Source organism: Petaurus breviceps, unplaced genomic scaffold (assembly GCF_028583685.1).
Source record: "Petaurus breviceps papuanus isolate PSGF00001 unplaced genomic scaffold, PetGlider_PUasm1.0 89201, whole genome shotgun sequence".
Lineage (NCBI taxonomy): Eukaryota > Metazoa > Chordata > Mammalia > Diprotodontia > Petauridae > Petaurus > Petaurus breviceps.
This window is the reverse complement of record NW_027187022.1, coordinates 46,384-60,000: the sequence shown is the minus strand read 5'-3', so window position 1 is coordinate 60,000 and position 13,617 is coordinate 46,384. Positions and strand designations below refer to the sequence as shown.

Here is a 13,617-nt window from a genome sequence, read left to right as displayed (position 1 = left end):
GTTTAAAAAAAGAAGTTATTTGCACATGTGCCACATATCCCTACTATACTATAAACTCTATGAAGGCAGCAATGTTGATATAAAAATTAGATATGAAGTTACCTAAACTTCCTATCTTTTCCATCACTGACCACAGAGTCATATATAGTAGACAATGTTTGTCAAATTTTTAAAAAATTGTTTTAAATGATATGTTTTGCTTTTATATTACCTAGATTTTGTTTCTTTCCTTCCCCTCTTAGAATCACTTATAACAAGGTTTTTTAAAATAAAATAAGAAAAATGTGAAGCTAAAAATTTCAGCAAAATTGATCAATATTCTGAAAAAAATCTGATGTAATATACAGTGTTCCATACCTGTACATGTCTGTTTTTTTTCTTATCATGCCTTCCCCCAATTTTAACATTTTTATTTAAAGTTTTGAGTTTCAAATTCTATCTTTTCCTCCCTCCTTTCCCCCATTCCTCAGATGGTAAGCAATCAGATATAGGTTATACACATTCAGTTATGTAAAACATGTACAAAAATACTTGAATAAAAGAAAAAGATGAAAGAAAGAAGTGAAAAATAGCATGCTTCAGTCTATATTCAATTAATATCAGTTCTTTCTCTGGAGGCAGATACTTGCTTCATCATTCTTTGGGATTGTCTTGGATTATTGTATTACTGAGAAGAGCTAAGTCATTCACAGTTCTTCATCAAACAGTATTGCTGTTACTATGTACAACATTCTCCTGGTTCACTTCACTCTGCATCAGTTCATCTAAGTCTTTACAGGTTTTTCTGAAATCATACTGCTTATCATTTCATGTAGCATAATAGTCCATTAAAATCATATACAACAGCTTGTTTAGCCATTCCCTAATTGATAGGCATCCTTTTGATTTCCAATTCTTAGCCACCACAAAAAAACTGCTATAAACGTTTTTGTATAAATAAGTCCTTTTCCCTTTTTTGTATGTCTTTAAGATATAGACCTAGCAGTGTACCCCCATTTTTTGAGGGCATAGTTATTCTTTATAAATTCACAACATAATTTACTGAATTTTTTATAGTCTAGTAGGGATAAGTGGTACATGTACAAATAAAATCACCAACATAAGCTTAAAAATAACTCCATGACTTTTAATTTGCTTTTGCTTTAATCGTGGCTTTAGTTTAAAGAATACTTGTGCTCAGAAATAGTACTTCCTTTCCTTGTTATTCTTGTAAGGTGTGGGCTAACTCCAAAATAATCATTTGAAAAGGTGGTTTGGCTAAGAGAATTAGTAGTTTCTTTTCTTTTCATTTCACTTTTTAAAAAAGATATTTGAACTGACAGTTGATCATTTTTTCCTGTTCTTTTATGTGCTCTGGGTCTTTGGTCTAGAAATTAAAATCCAGTTTGGTAGAAGAATCACTATGGCATAGGTTGAACAGTGTGTCTTTTCTCTGGCAGGTGCATTCATGTTTGTGGCCTGGATGACAACTGTGAGCATTGGTGTGCTAGTTGCCCGATTCTTCAAACCTGTGTGGTCCAAGGCCTTCCTCTTTGGTGAGGCAGCCTGGTTTCAGGTAGGCAGGAAGAAGAACTCCAGGAAGATCTGTGAAATTATTTTAGTGTTAGGGACATTTTTTTTCCTGGGAGCTTATGCTGAATGAAGATTAGTTGAGAGAATATAGGCTGTTTAGTCTGGAGAAAAGGAGACTAAGTAGGGACTTAATAGTGGTCTGCAAGTATTTGAAGCTTTGTCACCTGAAAGAGGGATCACACTTATTCTGCTTGGGCCCAAAGACCAGAACGCTTAGCAGCTCAGTGGGGGTAGGGTTGAGGTGGCAAAAAGGAAGATTTAGATTTGATATAAGGAATGGCTTCCTAATAATGATCTGGAAGTTGAATGTGCTGGCTTGGGTGGCCTTTCTTCACTAGAGGGCTTCAAGCAGTCTTGTTTAACTGTGGATTTCATAGGCATTTAAGGCATGTATAATTGGGCTCCAGTGATACCTTTTTAGCTTTATCTCCTATTACTCTTCTTCACATAGTTCAAGTTCCAGTCAATGTGGACTATTCTTGGTCCCCTCAAATATGCTGTGTATTTTATCATACCGTGCTTTCTTACACAGTGCTCCTTATGCCTGTAATGCCCTTTCTCTTAAAAATCTGAATCTCTATCCAACCTTCAGAACTTGACTGAAAATACCACCTTTTACACATGAAATCATCATGAATACCTTCACCATTAAGGCCTCACATAACAATTATTTTTGCATTTTCCTAATGAACTCATCATATTCTATTATATGTTATATTATCTGGGATCAAGTTTCTCCACTGACAGATAGTAGATGTTCAACCCCAGGCAAACCACTAGGTACTCTAGACAACTCTCTAAGATTAAAAATTGCAGAGAAAGTGGCAGCCTGAATTGGTGTAATGCTATGCACAGAAGCTTTCCAGAAGAACTGCTACTGTGAACAGCTTTTAAGATTCTGATTACACAGTATAGTGATCACTCTATTCCATAACAAATCAAAGCAAAACATTCACAGAAAATCAAGGTAGAGCATTCACAATATTACAACTTATCACAGATAATCACAATATAATATTCATAACATCTTATCAAAATGGCCACATAGTTTTCACCAAAGTGGTCACAATATTTAGAACAAGGAACAATCATCTCAAAGTACAATAGTCAAAGTCTTTCTCTCATGGGGCAAAGTCTTAAGTTAACTCAGTCAGTCACTTATTCAACAATCAATTACTAAGTAAGGTCATAATACAGTCTCAAAGTGCAATAGTCAAAGTCTTCCACTCATGGGGCAATTGATTAACTCAATCAGTCACTTATTCAGCAATCAATTACTAAGTATCATACACAATCCCTCCACCCCTAGGTCACTAGTAAACTACAATTTCATCTTTACTCAGTACCCAGGGAGAGGTCTTTTCATCTTGACTTGGGTTCTCAGATTCCCTGGATCCCCTTCCATGGTCTCAGATTCTACCTGGATTCACCAGACTGTCACCTGGGTTCAATGGCAGACAGCTCCCAGTTCCTTGCCATCCTCTGGGAGTTCTCCAAGTTATCAGCATCCTTCCTAAAATGTGCTGCCCAGAACAGAGCACAGTTCTGCAGATGTGCTTTACTAGGGTAGAGTACAGAGGGACTGTCACCTCCCCATATCTAGAAAGTACATCTCTCTTAAGGCAGCCCAAATCACATTAGCTACTGCCAGGTCCCTTTCCACAAATTTTGGTCCTTTGTGATTATTTTTTCCCATTAGCCAGCTTTCACTGGGTCTTTTTATAGCCCTATCAGCCTAACTTTCCTATCTAACCTAAATCCTCTCTCCTTACTTTTCCAGTCAGGCCATTCTCCTTACTGTCACTTACCTTGTTCCTTTCTCATTCATGCTATTTCCTCTTGTTCAGAATATCCTCATCTCTCCTCTGTACTTCTTCAAATCTTAAACTTCCTTTAAGGACCCACTCAAGGCTCACTTTTTTTCATTAAATACCCTCACCACAACTTTTATATTCTTCATACCGGGGACATTTTTTTTTCATTTTTGCTGTCCAATGAACTCCTCCCCACATGCATATCCCTTCCCATGATCTTCTTCATGAAGTAACACCATCTATTACCTGGGGAGCTCTTTTGTTATGCCATCACTTTCATTCTCACAGGTACATCGGATTCTCATGCTCTGCACTTCTGGCCTCACTACTATTGGCTTTGTACTTCCTTTCATATACAGAAAAGGCTGGAGTCAGGTAAGTCAAGTAAATGTGCATTTTTTGAACACTTTTTTTTTTGTGTGCCAGGCATTGTGCTTGTGCTGAGAATACAAATGCAAGTAGAAAGACAGCTCCTGTTCACAAGAACATTCCCATTCTAATAGGGAAGAAAATACATAAAAGGAAGCTGAAAAGGAGGGGGAGAAGGTATCCTCCCAACAGAAATAAATGTCCTTATAATTGATATGTGCTATCTGGGTAACTTATGGCAAACCACTTAATTTTGTGATCAGCAAAATGGGGATAATAATAATTGCATTACCCAAAGCTCTCTGGGTTTGTGTAAGAAAAAGAATCTGAAATCTTTAAAGTGCTATGCCAGTGTGAGTTAGAATGATGAGGATGAATATTTTTACTTGAATAATTTAAGAATCTATACTTTTATTAATTAGGATGGTGGCCAGAATGGAGGCAGCATGATGAGAGACAGCGTAGACCAGTGCCCATATCATTGAGATCACAAGTCCATCAGAGTGTCAGAAAGATTGGAGGGGGAGTCAGAAGGTTTGAAAACTTTTAGTGTACAGAGACCAGGCAACTGTAAGGCAAATAGGTGGACGTCATCTAGGGTAATGGAGTTCTGAGAAATGATCCTCCTAATTCCTTGGCTTTTCAAGGAGGCATGTAGATTAGGAAAACAAACTAATTCCTCCCTAGCCAGGCTCCAAGAGTTTGCTTTACAACTTAACTCAAAGGATGTCCTATTAGTAAGAGGTCTTACTTAGGGCAATGAGTTCTCCCATTATATTCCTGTTCTAAACAATAAAAGCCAAGGGTTGAGTTACTTTACTTGACTATCATCTCCTCTCCCAGGCATTTGTTGTTTTTAGTGTGCTGATTCATTATACAGAAGAATTTTGTGATTACCCCGGCTTTGAGGACGAAGACAATGAATAGTTTATAAGCCTGTTATGCTAAGCAAGATGAAAAATAAGTCATGGAATGAAGTTATGGATTCATATGAAATGTGGCGTGGAAGTTTTATAGTACAAAAATGTTTGCCTGCAAAAGCCTCTTCTAGCATGTGTCAGGCATACAGTCATCTAGAGCAGGTTGATTTGGAAACCAAATCAAGAGAATATTGACACTATTTGCAGTCATTCAGCAGTGCAAATGTATGTAGCTACACCAGACATTAGTAGCTAGTTAATTATATATAAGTCTAAGTAGCCTAATTAGTGTTTTAGCCTGCTCCTGCCTGAACCCAGCCACTAATTCCTGGCACCAAACTTTGGTTGTCTTCTCTCAAGCCATTGGCTTGAGCACCCATTGTCTCCCCCCCCCCACCTTGTTACTCACCTAGGATAAGCTTTCTAGTTTCATTTAACTACTTCACTTCACAATTAGCTTTTGCAAAGGGACATTAACTCTGAAGATGTGGCAGCCACAAACATTCCCCTAAGACCTCAAAAGACCCACCATTAATTCAATTACTACAGAACATTGGTGCCACCAACTTCTCCTCCCCATGAAACCTGACTACAAAATGAGCCTTTGTCTGACCTTTTGGGGGTCCAGTCAAGATGTAATTCCTGAAGGTCACTCCTTGTTCCTTGGTCAACTGATGGTATGCTGGCTGCAAACCCAGACTGTGAAGCATCTTCCTGACCCTTTGAGACTCACAAGATTAGAGGCTCCAACCCAGGAGTATGCTGGTGAATGTTTAACCACCAAACTCTCTGAAAAAAATTATATGCAGACACAATTTTAAACTTAATCTACATTATTAAAACTTTCTCAAGTCTAGGCAATCAACAAGAATATATTTTAAGTCTAGGCAATCAATAAATAATAAATCAAACCCACACTGAAAATTTAACAATGGACTATTGTAAGCTGGTCAGAGCTGGCTTTAGCATGCCCTTCTCTGCCCCTTTATCTAGTACAGAAGGCCATGGACCAAAGCTCTTTCACAGGACCACCTGGACTAAGAAAGGAGATGGCCCTAAGACCTCTCCCTTAAAGCAATGTCTCTCACCAGATCTTGTGAGGGAAAGAATTATCTAGATAACCTGAGAGCACTGAAGTGAAGAGACTTCTTGAAGACACCTTTAATTCTAGCTATACAATCAATCAAAAAAGGCTCCTAACCTTAGTAGATCAGAACAAATTAAAGAATGCCTATCCAATCTCTTCAAGGCACTCCCATTCAAGGTCACAGCAACTCTGCTGCAAACAGGCTGAATGAGGGGAATTTGCATCAGCAGAGCAAGTTGATGGGGTTTGTGCATTTACCAGACCTCCATTATTTTATTAAAGTAGGAAGCTACCATAGGAATGAACTTGTTTTTTCTTCTCATTCAGTAGCCTCCTCAGAAGTGGCTTTGCACTACTATTCAGGGGCTCTCTTCCACCCTGCCCCTGCCCCTGCAGTGCTATCTGTCTACACCTCAACCCACTGGTTCTTTATTCATCTCTCCCCATGTGTGGTTTGTGGTCTGTGCTCCAGGCACAAAAATTCCTAGTTACAGTTCTGCATACTGTATTTTGGTTTGGTCTGCATACTGTAGTTTGGTTGATTAATGGTGGAGTCAAGAGAATTCTGACTATGGAGTCAGAGGACCTGGGTTCAAGCCTAAGGTCATATAGTTACAAATCAGGAGAGATGAAACTTGAACTCAGGTCTTCTAGTTCTTTTATTTATGACCCACTATCACTTCAATAAGTTAACTTCAGAGGAGTCAGTGAGAACAAACCGCATAATTCAAGCACCCCTTAAGTGTTTCTCCATCTCATTGTGTCTGTGTCTGGAACATAGTAAGTACTTAAAAATGCTATTTGTTCATTCATTCATTCTTAGGTCGGAGATGCTCTGTTAAGTCTTAGTTTAAGGTTTCAAATGAAGTCATATGGCAACCTGTTATAGTCTGTCTGTCTGAAGTTTTGAACAAACAGACCCCAAATCAATCAAACATAGATGTAACTATATAGCATTGCAGCTGCTGGGACAAGCTCACTTGTCCTTGAAAAGTGAGATCAGACTCTGGATCAGAGGTTAATTCTAAGAAGGGGGTTGTAGAGCAAATGCCAGCACATGGACAAGTGAGAGAGGAAAATAGCTTGGTGCCAGTGTGCTGTTTGAGAAATTATTATCGAATGCAAATTGAACATTAGGGGAGGGTATTTTTATATTAAAATGCATGCAGAGTAACTCATGAACTTTTTTCCTTTGGATTTTAATTGAAAGGGGACATAGTGGCACTGTACTCATGATGGTTTTTTATTTAGGAAGCAGGTTATCATCCATACCTTGGCTGTGTAGTGATGACATTAGCAGTTCTTCAGCCGCTTCTAGCAGTTTTCAGGCCTCCATCATATGATCCAAGGTATGATGTTTCCATTTATTCTTTTCTGAATGCAAAGGTCTAGCAAATTACATTTAAAAATAATTCTTAAAAAACATTAAACATTGATACAATCAAGGAAACTTGCATTGTTAACTATTTACATGAGAAAATCAGTTGATTCTAAAACAGAAAATATCACAATTATCCATCTACTCCTCATTTCCCTTCTATTTTGTCTCTTACCTGGAATCATTTATGGGCACCCCATTCTTTTGTTTTTCATTTTTTCTCACTTTGTGTTATTTCACAAAGATCTTTCCAGATTTCTTTGTATTTGAAGCAGCTAAGTGCCAGTCGATAGTGATGAGTGGAGAGTCAGAAAGATCAGCATTCAGATTCCGCATCAATAAACATTTTTTTGGGGTGTTATTTAAACTCATTCTATAATCGTTGCAACATTTGACAATAAGACAGGTGAAGTTCAATTCACAGAATTTGCTCCTAAGACCCCAGTGACTATTAAGGTTAGTTTCCAGAACTAAAATAGATCATATCAATCATTTAAAAAAATGCCTATTATGTGATAGGCACTGTGCCAAGTGATGGGGTCACAAAAAGAAGCAAAAGATAGCCCCTGTCCCCAAGGAGCTTGCAATCTAATGGGGAAGACTATGTATGTCAGACACTATATAGCTTCATGACCTTTCTATGAGATAAATTTTCTTCCTTTGTAAAATGATTAGTTTGAACTTGATGGTCTCTGAAGTCCCTTTCACTTCTAAATCTATGATTCTATATTACATTATAATATTCCATTACATTAAATAATATGATTTATTTAATCATTCCCTAAACAATGGACACTGAAGTTGCTTTCATTTTTTGCAATTATTAATAAGGCCATATTTAATACCTTTTGCAATAATTTTAGGATATGTTCCCAACAATGGAATTGGTGGGTAAAGAGCAAATTTTTTTTTAATGAGGGGTGACCTTGCAGTTTATAAAATTCAGAAGCAAATTTGATCTATCTCATAGCTTTTTTTAAAAAACTAGAGCCTTTAGATATTGAATAGTCTTAGATATTAAAGAGATTTTAGATATTAAATTCCTAGATATATGGGAAATTTATACTTTTTTTTCATTAATTTAATTGTAGTTACCTAATTTTTAAGACCATAGGCTATTTCTTTCTTTAATTAGACGGCAGATATTTAACTGGACTCATTGGGGAACTGGTACTGCTGCTAGGATACTAGCAGGTAAGTAATTATTATGCCTTTTGTCATTGTTAATTGCTGATTGTTTCTATACCAAATTGCAAGTTGGCTTACCTGATCTGTGGATGCATTAGTAATTGAAATAATTGACCATTAAGGAGAAAGTAACACTGAAATCCAGAAAGAACTTAATGAAGATGGCTATTAGGTTCTCTCCACCCCCAGCCAAAAATGACTCCTTTGCCCCTGTGAACTCCAATAGAACTTCCTTGTTTAATTCATTAATTTACACATACTACTTTATACTGTATTATATTAATTTATGAACATAGCAAATTCTTCTCTGCTCAATCATAAACTCCTTAGAGGTAGGGACCATGTTTTACTCATCTTTGAATCTTCCACAGTGTCATTTATTCTTTTATTAAGCCCCTAATAATTGTAGAAAAGCATGCTGAGTTGTTAGGGAAGACGTTTGGCCAAGGCATGGTCCTTTCTCTTGTGGGAGTGTCTGGTAGAGCCTATGGACCCCCTTTCAGAAGATTTTTAAATGCATACCACAAAACACATAGGATTAAAAGGGATCTAGTTATAATATTTATAAAAATACTTTAAAAACTTTATAGACCTCCCCTGAAATCCATTTATGGACCTGTTAGGTTGAATCCACTCTAATCTCTCCCTACTTTCCCCAGGTTTTTTCCAATGTTATAGATTTTAGTTCAGGGCTTCCCTAAGGTCAGATGTATTAAAAATATTCCATTTTGAAGTTTTATGTTAACTTTCAATAGGATAACTGCCACCACACTCTATTTGTAGTTCTCAAGTTCTCAGTAGGTAAAGGTATTTGGCCTCCAGTGCTTTTTCTTATCCAGTTGAAAGATGAGGAGCCTGTGAGAGGGGGGAAAGGAGTCATGATAGCTGTCTTCAAGTATTTGCAGAGTTTGTTATATGTAAGAGGGATTACACTTCTATTTTTTTATTCTAGAGGGCAGAACTACGATCTGAAAATTGCAAAGAGGCAAATTTATTCTAAACATGAGGAAAACTTTCATAACAAATAAAACTATCCAAAAGTCTAGTGTATTCCCTGGGGACATTACTGATTCCTCCTGGAAGGAAGTCTTTAAGCAGAGGACTGATGACCATTTGTTAGACATGTTGTAGTGAGGATTCTTTTTCTTTTTTTGTGTGTATGGGTTGGACTAATTCTTTCTAATTCTGTGGTTCCATGCCCTAAGCTCAGGGATTTGCACTTAAATAACTTCCTCAGTCCTATGCCAGAAAAATCTGAAGATTCTGAGGAAATGAATAGCTCCCTCTCATGAAAAAGATGGGGAACCTGTGTTTTAGGGGAAATTATCACAATCCCTCACAATTAATTGAGTTCAGATTGAACAGGGCCATGTCATAGGTACAGACCCATTTATGGTCATGTGAACTTGAATACTGATCCTATTTTCCATTTATATAGTCCTCATTGTGTCTGAGTCCTGTCTCTGACACATATTGGCTATGTGACCTTAGCAGGACATTTAATTTTCCAGTATTCTAGGCAGTTTTTAAGATCATAAGTTACAGAAATGGTGCAAACTTGTATAGGTAAAGGCAATTTTCCATACCATTGAGATCATAGGACTAGTCCCCATCCCTATATACTCCATTAATTTGCTTAATTTTGTGACAACTTTGATCTGTTAAATACTGAAAAAAGTTAGGTAGATACTAAAAAAAACCACATTTTTAAACAACATTTTAATATTGTCAAATTATTTTTTGTTTTCTACAGTGTCAACAATGTTCCTGGGCATGGACTTACCAGGACTCAATCTTCCCTCTCCAGGGAAAACTTATGCAATGATTGGATTTGTAGCTTGGCATGTTGGTACTGAGATTCTTCTTGAGATACATGCCTATCGGCTAACACGCAAAGGTAAAGCAATAGTTAAGCCCCTTGAAAATCTGTTGATTTTTCCATAGTTTGTGGAAATTTTTTTTTCTGCAGGAAAATTTGGGAAAGAAATGGTAACATTTCTCTCCTGATGGTAACACACCTTAGTATTGTTGAGTGGTTCCCCATTTTCTCAATCCTTTAAGGAAAGTCATACCTTTCTAACTAGTGATAGAATTTGTTAGAGTTTTAGCTAACTAGATTTGAAAATATGATTGATTAAATTATTTAAAATTGGAGTTAGTGAATAAAACACAATGGAAAGGCAGCATTGTGTAGGGGGGCAGAGTGCTAAACTTAGAGTCAGGAAGACCTGGATTCAAATCCTGCTGCTGATACTGTGTGATTAGGGGGGAGTCACTTGTTATCTTTGAGCCTTAGATAATTCTAAAAGACTATAGTATAGATGGGTTGTTGTGTCCTTTGGAGGAAGGAGCTTCCACACCAGTTAAATCACAGGTCCTTGATGTATTGATTATGTAGTGAGGAAATCTGAACAAGTTTTTGGGAATAGAGAACAGAGTACATTCTGTGTACTCTTACTGTGACTTGGCTCTAAGTGCAAAAAGGCAAGAATATTGGGATTTTTTGAAATTAGAATAGGAGGATTAATACAATCCATTTGGTAGACAAAGGGTTTGGATGAACTTAGTGAAGTGCTTTTTAATCATCTGTCATGGGTTGTTGTGGTCTCTTCCAAACCCTAAAATTCAACTATTCTACAAAGACCTTTTATCGATGAAGTGCTATGTCATGTTGAGATGGTAAAACATCCATAATAATTTCCCATGAAGCTTCAAGCTGTCTTCTGCATTTGCCACCCAGTAGTATTGAATGATGGGTGATCTAGTCATTATCATCATCATCACCATCACTACCATCATCACCATACCTCTCTACCATTTATGCCGAATCCTGGTCTCTGCACTTTTGTGAAATATTTTTGTCTTTTCTTTTTCACTGTAGGTTCCCCATTTCTAGACATGCAGTGCTCTCGTGTCCTCTCTAGCCAGAATTGTCTATTCGGATTTATCAGCCAGGTCTTCCTTACCTACAGGCAGGTGTAGCAGCAATGCTATTTGCAGCTGCTGTGGGAGAGTAAGACCAAAAACATCGGCACACAGGGGGCTGCTAGCACAGGTTCCTTGATCTAAAGGAAAAGCAACTCTAAAGAGGTCAACAGTCTCACTTTAATCAAACATATACATCCTTTTCCTAGTTCAGGAGAAAAAGTCAACACCCTGAACTTCAGAGAAAATACAAACAGAAATTACAAACAGGAATAATAGCACAAAGACCAACAAATAGGGCTTCTGTATGACCAAATAATACATACATCACAGATCAACAGACAGATATGACTGTCTGACCATTACATATATGCATAATAAATAGAGAGAGAAGCACCAACATCTGGCTTTTCAAAGCTAGGGAGAGGGGGGACTCCTTAACAGCTACCCAGAGTCTCATCTGGCTAAATGACAGAAACATTATTCCAATGAGTGATCCCCCAAAGCAAAATGCTAACAGAGTATATATATACCTTTCTTCAGGGTTGGAGGGCATCACAACCCTTGTGACCCACTGCCTAATTACAAAGTAACAAAAGCTGTGGGCCTTTTTTTTTTTTTTAAAGCAGTCGGGGTTAAGTAACTTGCTCAAGGTTACAGGACCAGTTATTTCTGGGCGTGGTGCTGAGTGCTGAGCCCGGGATTCGATCTCCAGGTCATCCCAACACTGGAGCTGGTGCTCTTACTCTAGCTGTGGGCCTTTCTGAAAAACAAGCCTCCCCTAATCAAGCTTCTCTTGTTGGGCTCTGTGAGGCCTATTAATAGATGGGGAAGATCTTCAGCTCCCATTAACCTTACAGTAGGACTACAGGAAACTTCATTTCCCTATTCCTGTATAAATAGAACTATATTGTGTTCTATTCTTTCAGAACTTTGTTCTCCATTTGGTGACAGCTGGTTAGTCTATCCAATACAAGCTAACATGAAAGTAGATCTTAGACAACTCATTTACCACTCTGAACTTCAGTTTCCTCATCTGTAAAATGAAAGATTAGATGACATCTAAGTTACCTTTTCACTCTATATCTATGATGATTTTACCCTATAGGTACCAGCCTACCTTTCCAGGTAATTATAGTTTCACTTTAATGAATTGTATGAGACAATTCATTATCCTAAAAGAGTAACTCTAATTCTGGGAATCTAAGGTTAAGGGACTTATTTGGGGGTCAATAGGCCTTTCATTTTCCCTCAAATGATGTTAAATAATCCCTGATTTACTTGACATAATCTGGACCAGTTGTTCCAGCCCCCAAGAGTGGTCTCAAAGTATGTTTGGTGCCAGGTATGACTAGGAAATCAAGGGGAGGAGAGATTGATGGAGGCTGGGTAGCATTCTGTGGTCTAGAGACTTCTGATTGGGGGATAGATAGCGACATCTTGTCTTAGCCTGATCATGATTTCAGTTATCATGGTCATGCCTAGGAGCTCTTGAAAACTGTGCTATGATTTTGGCTGTATGTATGCTGGATACATTGAGCAGTTTGGGTGACATTTAGGTACTGGATAGTGAATGTTATGCAGTTTTGACCATTGAAAGAAATGTTAAGTAAATTGTGATGCTAACTTCACTATTGTTGGCTGATATAAAGCCTATTTAAAATACTTCTTCAACTATTCATAGTTTTTGTAGTGTTTAGTGACCTTTGCATTAGTACATAACACAACCCCTCTATACCTTAGTAGATAATTTCTTGAGTTGGTGTGGCAGAAAATAATCACTGTGGCCAACTTTCTGATGAAGAAGCTCTTTAAATTCATTCATTTATTCATCAGACATTTATTAACTGTCTATTATTTGCCATTAAGGGACTTATATTTCTACTGTAGGGAGAAGGGAAAGAACAACACACAGAGAAATAAGCAAGTACAAATAATCTGGGAGCAAGGGAAGGGAGAAGCACTATTAGCTGGGGGAATCAAGAATATCAACTTCTCAAGAGCAGGATTGGTTTTATTTTTGTCTTTGTATCTCCATGATCTAGCATGCACAGTGCCTAGCACATAGTAGACACTATCTGTTTGCTGGTTGATAAGAAGGCAACTAGGTGGTGCATTTGATAGAATGCTGGGCCTGTAGGTAGGAAGGAATGCTTGAGTTTAAATACAGCCTCAGAAACTTACTAGCTGTGTGACTCTAGGCAAGTCACTTAATATCTGTTTCTTCCTCTATAAAATAGGAATAATAATGGCATCTCTCAGGGTTGTTGTGAAGTTAAAATGAGATATTTTAAAAGCACTTTGCAAACCTTAAGGTTCTATGTAAGTACTAGCTATTGATATTATTCTGCCTGCTGCTTCTGT

General features: G+C 37.5%; 1 protein-coding gene across 11 annotated transcripts in view; it reads left to right on the top strand.

Moving 5' to 3' along the window:
• LOC138176430 (ferric-chelate reductase 1-like) overlaps positions 1–13,617 on the top strand; it is a 146,405-nt gene that overhangs the window by 111,594 nt on the left and 21,194 nt on the right. For all 11 annotated transcript variants that reach the window (XM_069107225.1, XM_069107226.1, XM_069107223.1 and 8 more), the window contains 5 exons: positions 1,440–1,555; positions 3,675–3,761; positions 7,014–7,111; positions 8,276–8,334; positions 10,082–10,225. In XM_069107225.1, the coding sequence (XP_068963326.1) occupies positions 1,440–1,555; positions 3,675–3,761; positions 7,014–7,111; positions 8,276–8,334; positions 10,082–10,225 (504 nt within the window). The remainder of the gene's footprint in view (positions 1–1,439; positions 1,556–3,674; positions 3,762–7,013; positions 7,112–8,275; positions 8,335–10,081; positions 10,226–13,617) is intronic.